Source organism: Triticum urartu, chromosome 3A, assembly GCF_056163025.1.
Source record: "Triticum urartu cultivar PI428250 chromosome 3A, HENAU_Tu73, whole genome shotgun sequence".
Lineage (NCBI taxonomy): Eukaryota > Viridiplantae > Streptophyta > Magnoliopsida > Poales > Poaceae > Triticum > Triticum urartu.
In genome coordinates this window covers 8,952,269-8,960,932 of record NC_141875.1, presented here as the reverse complement: position 1 = coordinate 8,960,932, position 8,664 = coordinate 8,952,269, and the positions used below count along the sequence as shown (strand labels likewise).

At 40.6% G+C, this 8,664-nt stretch overlaps 1 protein-coding gene across 2 annotated transcripts; it reads left to right on the top strand.

Annotated features, from left to right (window-relative positions):
• The first annotated feature begins 477 nt into the window (after positions 1-477).
• On the top strand, positions 478-1,540 carry LOC125542322 (thioredoxin H-type-like). 2 transcript variants are annotated; one of them, XR_007297857.2, is made up of 5 exons: positions 479-530; positions 634-737; positions 825-950; positions 1,075-1,278; positions 1,357-1,540. XR_007297857.2 is itself a non-coding variant. In XM_048705306.2 (4 exons), exons 1-4 carry the CDS (start codon positions 506-508, stop codon positions 1,201-1,203), a joined length of 384 nt encoding a protein of 127 aa, XP_048561263.1. In that variant the 5' UTR covers positions 478-505; the 3' UTR covers positions 1,204-1,540. The 2 variants fall into 2 exon arrangements, 1 of the variants encoding a protein (XP_048561263.1); XM_048705306.2 differs by having other exon boundaries at positions 478-530; positions 1,075-1,540.
• The last annotated feature ends 7,124 nt before the right edge of the window (positions 1,541-8,664 follow it).

Here is an 8,664-nt window from a genome sequence, read left to right as displayed (position 1 = left end):
TGACGTTTATTGAAGTATAACACCTTATTTATTTATTTATTTTTGTTTGTAAGATTACTATTTTTTTTAAACAAAGAAGGGCTTCACCCCTTCTGACTTTCATTCAGGGAAACCAAACACCTCAGTTCTCCCTACTAACTACTCCCTCCGTAAAGAAATATCAGAGCATTTAGATCACTATTTATAGAGGGAGTATAGCTACTAAAGAGGCTAAATAATAGCGACGAGCTGCTTTAGGCTTTAGTAGTGAGAATACCAAGGAAGGAGAGACAGGCGCACCGTGATTGCATGTGTGAACATCCATCTCAACTTTACTTTAATCGGTTCTAAAAAAAATAACTTTACTTTAATCGCCGTGACTGGCCGGCCAGCATCTATTCCGTCCCATCCAAACACTGAAATGTCGCTCTCATATCATACGCATACCCTACCAGCTTGATGCCTAAGCTACGTACAACCATCTATATATTGGCATCGATCACGCCGTGGGAGCAAAGGCGGCATCATGTCATTGACCACCAATGTCGATGGTACGTACGTATGGCTACTTTCCTATGCTTGGGGATGATGGCTAGCTTGCCGACGGAATATTTGTCCCGCGGTAAATATTTTAACACTTGTTGTGTTGTGCAGTGTTTAAGCCGCCTCGCAGAGGCTATTACTGGAGTTATTACATCATCACAAGTTCTCAAGAGCTAGAGTCCGCCCTGGCGCACCCTCTAGCGCAAACCTATCCGGTACGTACGCAATCATTTTAACCGTTGTGTTTCTCATTGGATTTAATGAATTTCTGAAGCTCTGATTTTCTGTTTGAAATAATACAGGTGGTGCTCATGTTCTGGGCGAGCTGGAACGAGCCATGCAGGGTGATGATGAGACCCTTTAGGGCCATGGCCGTGGCTAAGAGAAGGGCCGCCATATTCTGCCAGGTGGACGTCGACAAGTTCAAAGTAGGACAACGTGCCCTAAAGAAATATAAGAGTGTTAATATATTTCCTTATAGAGGGTGTAACTAATTTCAGATCGGATAACCAAACTATGCATATGTAACTCACTGTGATACCACTTTCACAGGATATCGTGGAGCGGTACCGAGTGGAGGCGCTGCCAACGTTCCTGCTGCTCAAGCAAGGCATGGAGAAGGGCAGGGTCGTCGGCGCCAAGGTCGGGGACCTCAGCACCATCATCATGGCCAACATATAAATGATACAGTAACTGGTACTAGCTAGATACGATCTGTCGACTGATGGATGTTCCATCAGCCGGCCTTTCCGTCAGGTATATTATTGATGAATGAACAATTGAGATATGTATCGATTCATCTCGTCGGAAATCTCAATCACTTCCCTTAAACAGCCCTGCGGCACTCCGTTGGTCTGGGAAACTACTGTGCACAGGACTTGCCATGCATGGATGGCTTCACTGGATTGTGGTTCAAAAATCGGATACGCACTGTGGCCTCCATAGGAGACCCGGTATAAATAGCATATTGTGCTTGAGTTGTGCACTTGCTAATACAAAGTGTTTAATATTACTTTTTTGAATGTGTCTATTTTTATGAAGCATTAAAGTTTATCTATTTATAAACACACCATACCATCTGAAAATCATTTATTTCTAATTTCAAGTTTTGTTGTCCAATTATTTCATTATATCTGGCATTGAATTGCTACAAACAGGTAAACCAAGCAACCACTAAATCCAAACAACACCAAAGAGAGACGATCACACATCTATCTATAGAGATACCAACCTTGGCTCCCTTGAATTGAAGATACTAGGCTCCCTTGAATTGAAGCGTTCTGGTGCTTCGACGGTTGTGGGGGTTGCTGAGGACCCCATGCGCACGTGTGTGGTGTTTAGTTTCATTTCTTCTTATTTTTTCATCTTTTATTTCATGAGCGTTTATTTAAATTTGTGTACTTGAAAAACATAAACATATTTTAAAATTCACCTTTTTTCAGGTTCATTAGCATTGATTAAATTGTGGATATTGTTAAATTCACAATCATTTAAAGTTTTTGAAAATTTTTAAAATTTGAAAACTTTAAATTTGCGAGCAATTTTTTGTATCCATGAATATATTTAAAATTCATGATTGTTTTCTAAAATTCATGATTTTAAAATTCATAATAATTTTAAAGTTCCTTAAACATCATTTCATTTAAGTAACATTTTGAAATAAAAAAGATAGGTCGTTTTTGTTTTTGGGCTAGCAGTGTGGCGAGCAAGAAAGAGCTAAACAATCAAGAGGACCAGGAAGCCAACTGAGCAAGCAACTGGCCCATCCGAGTATTATATAGCAATTTCATGGCTTTAGCGTGAAAAAGGAGCAAGCAATCACCACACCAAGGCCGAAACGTGCAAAAATTTCACAACCACGCATCAAGTAACTCATCTTTCTTCTTGGATAAAAATACCGCAACAACAACCCAACACGATATTCGAATAAAAAACACCACTGATAAAAAAATTAAAACACAAAAGCCAACACAGATAAAATAAAAAAACAACTGATTGTAATAATATGTAGATATAAAATAGTTAATTTCACTCGCGAAGAATGGCGTGATGACGTACACGTTAGCCTCTAGTATCCCTCCCTTCCTAAACATAAGTCTTTTTACATATTCCAATATGGACTACATACGAAGCAAAATAAGTGAATCTGCATTCCAAAATATGTCTATATACATCAGTATGTAGCAGAGGGGGTATTATATATTAAAAGAACTTATATTTAAAAACAGAGGGGTATTATATATTAAAAGTACATTACGGGCTAACCCAAAAAAAGATCCCACAAAAAATCAGAAACGCCTATCCATTAGTTTCATGGACCTTTATTTAACTTGCTGTTACAACCGTTAGGTCTTCGTAATATATCCACTTAATCTGATCTGTAAACAAAATTCTCACGGCAATCCATTGATTATACATATATACGTGCAATCTATCAACACATACATGTGATGTGCAAGGAAACTTCGGACAAATAGAACATGTATGCCATGATGAAAATTCTCATATACCCAAAATCAGAAACATCTGACCATCAGATTAGTGGACCTTTATTGAACTTGCAATTACAACCATTAGATCTTCGTAATTGATCCTGTTAATCCAATGTGTAAAGAAAACCCTCACGGCTATCCATTGACTATTGATATGTGAAATCTATCAACACATAGTGACGTGCAAGGAAACTCCATCAAAATAGTACATGTACACTGTGATATAAACTCTCATATACCCATCTGCATTTAGGAAATCGATCCTTTTTTTAAACCGGAATTCAATCCTCAATTGCATCTGCTGATCCATGTATGCATACCAGTAATAATTTTCTCACATCCTCCTCAAGCGGCCGCCAATCTTGCCAAACGCGGCTCAGTGCTCTTCCACAATCTCCTGTTGTTAGAGCATCTCCAGCCGTTGGCCCCCCAGGAGGCGCTAAAAATCGCCGCCTGAGGGCGTACCGGCGCTAAACCACGTGTTGGGGGCGTGATGCTCCGCAGTCACCGCCCCCACCTCGCATTTTGGTTTTTTTTTTGAAAAACAAAATCCGGCCCCACATTCACACAAACAAGGCGCAAATTTAAACAAACTTCGGTGAGTTCATCAAATATTTTACAAAAAAAGAAAAAAAAAGACACTACTAGACCCAGAAATGTGTTCACCAAGTCTCTACCAACTTCTATGTTCGAGAAATGTGTTCATGAAATTGGTATATGATGACTTCTGAATATGCAAGAATCGGGAGGAGTATGTTCCTGAATTGTTCCTGTTAAAAGCATCATATTATACTCTTTTTTCCTTCATGAGTTTACTTTATAGTTTCTCATAAAAGTTTTAATGAGGTAATATCAACACAAGACCATATGTCATGTTTTCTGTTTTCCTCATCGGTTTTGTTTAAGAAAGTATATGTGACATATTTATTGTCCTCTAAACTCTATGATTTTTCTCGTATTGAGTTAAAAAAGACAATTACCATTATGTGTTGCATCATTTTTGTCTTATTTTTCCACTGGGTTTGAAGGAGTTTTAGCAAAATATTAAACACCTATCTCCTCATATTTTTCTCACAGGGTTTTTGGAGGAGCTTTTTCAAGATGATGATACTTACACTAACAAGTATGGATTAAGGGGAGTGTTAGGATTTAATTAATCCTATTAATCCCTACTTTTCCTAACCGAGACCATTGCCTCATTGCCACTATGTGTGTGTGTGTGTGTGTGTGTGTGTGTGTGTGTGTGTGTGTGTGTAATCTCATCATTAATGAAGACAACTATCCACTTTTACCTCTTTGTCTCCCTCTCTCTCGTTTCTTTTCAACAGTCTCCACACCGAACGCACTTCGTTGATCGGTCTGGTGAATGCGACACTGCAGCATGCGGCCGGGTCCACTGGAAAAAGAGTGATTATATTAGGTGTACCGTGTACGTACCCCTGGTTCACCTCTGTCGTCTTATAACGCGACCTTTCTCGGCCGGAATGATCTATTTTAGATTATCTTGTGAACGTCTTGTGATCCATGCATGATTCTCTTGGGATCAGCTCGACATAGTATGTATGCGATCATGACGATACGCGAGCGCTCTGTCTAATGACATGGACGGCAAGCTGCATGATTGATTCACGTGTGCTCGTACGAGTTTTTCAACTTGAGACGTTGTGCATGATCTTGAGTTTTCACGAGTGGTCTTACCGGTGACACGGGCGGCAAGGGATGGCTCGAATAGGCCTCTGTGGACTTTCTCCTGCGTGTTTGTGTGGTGTTTACTCCAGTTGAGATGAAGAAAGAATCACGAGCTTAGTGGAATTGCCCCGTTTGTAAGCATGCATAAACTTTCATGCTAACTGTGGCAGATACTTTCAGGATTGACACTGCACACAAACTCAAAAATATACAACAAGCATGTGCCGGTGCAAACCAGTCATGGATATTAATCATATTTAAAATTTTCCTATATAGTATATATGTACATAACTAATCCTTTTATTTACCAGCACACAAAATATACAAGCATGCATTCTGGAATCCTCGGTCAACTTTATATCTCTATATATTATGATATTTCATGAAATTATAATAGACATGGATGCCAACATAAGATTTTAATCCATCTAAGTGGCGCAAGTTAGTCATTGATGATATACAATATATTTTTTCTACTGTTCTCCGATCTACACAAGTTAAGCATTGAAGATACATGCCATTTTCTTTTCTTTTCTATGGTTCTCTGATATAAAAAAGTTGGTTAAACCAAAAAAATAGTGATGCATCGAGTAGGAAATAACTCAGTCAAACTCATGTGATATATGATTCAAATTTAGTTAAATTTTATTTACAAACCCAATATTATATATATATATATATATAATACATTGTATCTTAATACTTAGTTGTACCATTATTACATATAATTGTACTAGTTATACCACATGTTGAAAAGTTAAAAAGTTTAGTCTAAACAAATAAGAGAGTGCCCACAGATGCAAGAGTAGACACGACATCAATTCTCCTGACTCACGTTTAGGGTCTGTTTCCTCCGATTCCGTTGCCTGCACGTCCTTATCCCGACCGAGTCATCTGCCCTAATCTCCTGTTCTGTCATGTGTCGGCGCTTACCGTGGTGGATCGGCTACCTATCTCTATACAGTCAGCCACAGTGGCTTTGATCTCCAGTTTGGCTAGGATGGCTCTTCATAGGCTGAATCGGTGTCTGCACGCACCTTCCCAACCCCTCTGCTCCCCTGCGTCCCAAGTGCGGCAGCCTCCAAGCCTATTTCGACCACGAAATCACACGAACCAGAAGCGGGACCGAATATACGTCCATGGAGATCTAGAATTCATACCAAGTACCTAACCTAACCACCGAGGCTGCCCAAAACCTGGTAAAGTAGTAGGGACTAGCACACGTGAAAAAGCTGACCAGGTCGACAAACGAGCACCGCTGCGAGCCCTAGCCAGCGCAGGACGAACCAAGTAAAAACTCCACCACCACCAATGGAGAGATCCGAGCGGGGTTTACCTTCACGCTATGAACCGCCTCCTTCCTTCGACACCGCCCGCCCAGAACGGCTCCCGCCTCACTTCGCCTCCTCCGCCGTAATTGCTGCTCTGCGTGGTTGCCGAGCTCGCTTGCAAGAGCAGCTCCCCACAGCCGACGAGCCGCGTGGGAGAGCAACTCGAAGCACCAACCACCCGCGATGTTGAACCCCTCCCAAAGTTTTGGACTTCAGCGAGGCAGATTTGGGCAGGCGCGTCGTCTATTTGGAATGTCGATTTGGGCAAGGAGGAAGGAGAAACCGCCCACAACGCCGAATGGAGAGAGTGTCGTTGCGGGAGGTGGAGAAGACACAGATAATGGCGGGCCCCACCACGCATGAGACGTTTCCCCCTGACCAGATCAACGCGCGCTGTTTCGCCCCGACCAGTTTCCACCTGGTCGTGATCGCGATGCATCCGACGACTATCGAAGGATGTGCTCGGGAATGTTAAAAAGTGCAGCTGCACTTATTAGAATTTGCGTATATTAAAAGTACATTACGGGCTAACTAGAAAAAAGATCCCACAAAAAATCAAATACGTCTATCCATTAGTTTCGTGGACCTTTATTTAACTCGCTATTACGACGTTAGGTCTTTGTAATAGATCGACTTAATCTAATGTGTAAATAAAATTCTCACGGTAATCCATTGACTATACATATATGCGTGCAATCTATCAACACATAGATGTGATGTGCAAGGAAAGTCCATCCGAATAGAACATGTAAGCTATGATGGAAATTCTCATATACCCAAAATCAGAAACATCTGACCATTAGATTAGTGGATCCTCGGCTCGCTTCAGTGTTGGTAGTCGTTGCTAGGTGGTCTACGGATCTGGATGTAATTTCTATTATTTTTGGTATTCATTGTACTGCCATGATTGAAGATGAATAGATCAAAAAATTTCTTGCAGAAAAAAGATTAGTGGACCTTTATTAAACTTGATGTTGCAACCATTAGATCTTCATAATAGATCATCTTAATCCAATGTGTAAACAAAATCCTCACGGCTATCCATGGACTATAGGTATGTGAAATCTATCAACACATAGTGACGTGCAAGGCCCCGTCCAAATAGAGCATGTACGCTAGCTGTGATATAAATTCTCACTAGACCATGAAGGCGCGCTTTGCCGCGCCCCGTCCATTTTAGGAAAAATGAAAATATTAAATGTTGAATAAAAGTTGGGCACTAGCTATTTTTCATAATTTCTGAATATTTGAATTACAATGGGTCGATATAGATGGTAGCACCTCTCATAAAATAGTCAGAACTAATGTACTCACATAATTGCTTTAGCTTTTTACATTTTCTCTACATCGCATTCACGAAGAAGATGTCGAAAAAGTACCGAGTGAATAATTATAACACTATATTCTATAATGTCTACCATCCTCTAGTTTTGGCAAAATTCAACCATAATAGGAATGTCAAGTTCTCAAGTAATTCGACACTTTGCATCTATAGACTTGGCTATCTCATCAAGTTTGTACAAATTAAACCTTCATATTTTTAAACCATCTGTGTTTGATATACTATGATCATGGTAAAAAAAGAAAAAAAATACAACACTGCATTTAATCAAGCTGAGAGCAGACAAATCAACTATTAAACCAACCATATGAATGCCTCTCCACCAAAGAAGTGAATTTCCTTTCTGCAAGGGAAAACACATTTTATGGAAAAAGAAATCAATGCAAACCGTTTGTAACTAAACAAAAGAACGCTAAAATTTCAGAAAAACTATGGACAAAAATAAGATGAGCAACAATCTTGACAAAAAGATGAACAATTATCTCTTGCAGGATAACAGTTGATATCTAGATGAACTTATCAATGTCATGCCCTAGCATGCTGAATCATATGAATGTTCTTAAGAAGGTGATAAACAACAAACACTTTTATATCCTCAATTTCAAAAGGAAATGCAATAGAAAATTAGTTTCTTCTAAAAATGATACGTGGATGGTATTAGCATAGCCGCACACGAGAGGAACAATGTGCAAATTTAGTACCGACCCAAACAAAGTAGAAATAACAAATCTGTAACTGTTAGCAAACTAAGAATGAGAATAAACAGAGGACTTGTCTTCCTGCCGAAGTGGATTCTCTACGTGCAAGGGCATGGGCGGCGATAAGAGGATCATGGTGGCGGAGATTGCCGCCAAGAGGGGAGGAGAGCCAGAGGGAGTTGAACCCCTGCTGCCTGATATAAGTTTCCTCACCTAGGGTATGAAGCGGTTGCGGGCTGCAACACACACCATGTCCTCTTCGACCTTGGATGCTTGCCCCAGCCCACAACAGAAAAAATGCAAACATGGAATAACGAACCTCCACCAGAGGATGGGAATCGTTGCAGGACTGCCTCACCATTCTGCCGCCGTCGCCAGAGGATGAGCACACGCAGCGTCGGGGGAAATCCATCGATCCAGAAAGAGAGACCATGGGGCAGGCCTCGTTTACCATTCACGATTGGTCGGCCCAATCAAAGAGAGAGTACCCAGGTCAACCCTGCGGAGTAGCGGCCCGATTACGGGGTGAAAGCGTGGAGACCGGAGTGGTGGGATGGACGAAGAGATCTGGACCATTCTTAACTGTAATC

What these genes read in the sequence shown, in the direction of transcription:
- LOC125542322 (XM_048705306.2), top strand. Translation starts at nt 506, where the DNA reads ATGTCATTGACCACCAATGTCGATG. An exon ending in ATTGACCACCAATGTCGATG is followed by an intron (nt 531 to 633) that starts GTACGTACGTAT and finishes TGTGTTGTGCAG; the next exon opens with TGTTTAAGCCGCCTCGCAGA. An exon ending in CTCTAGCGCAAACCTATCCG is followed by an intron (nt 738 to 824) that starts GTACGTACGCAA and finishes GAAATAATACAG; the next exon opens with GTGGTGCTCATGTTCTGGGC.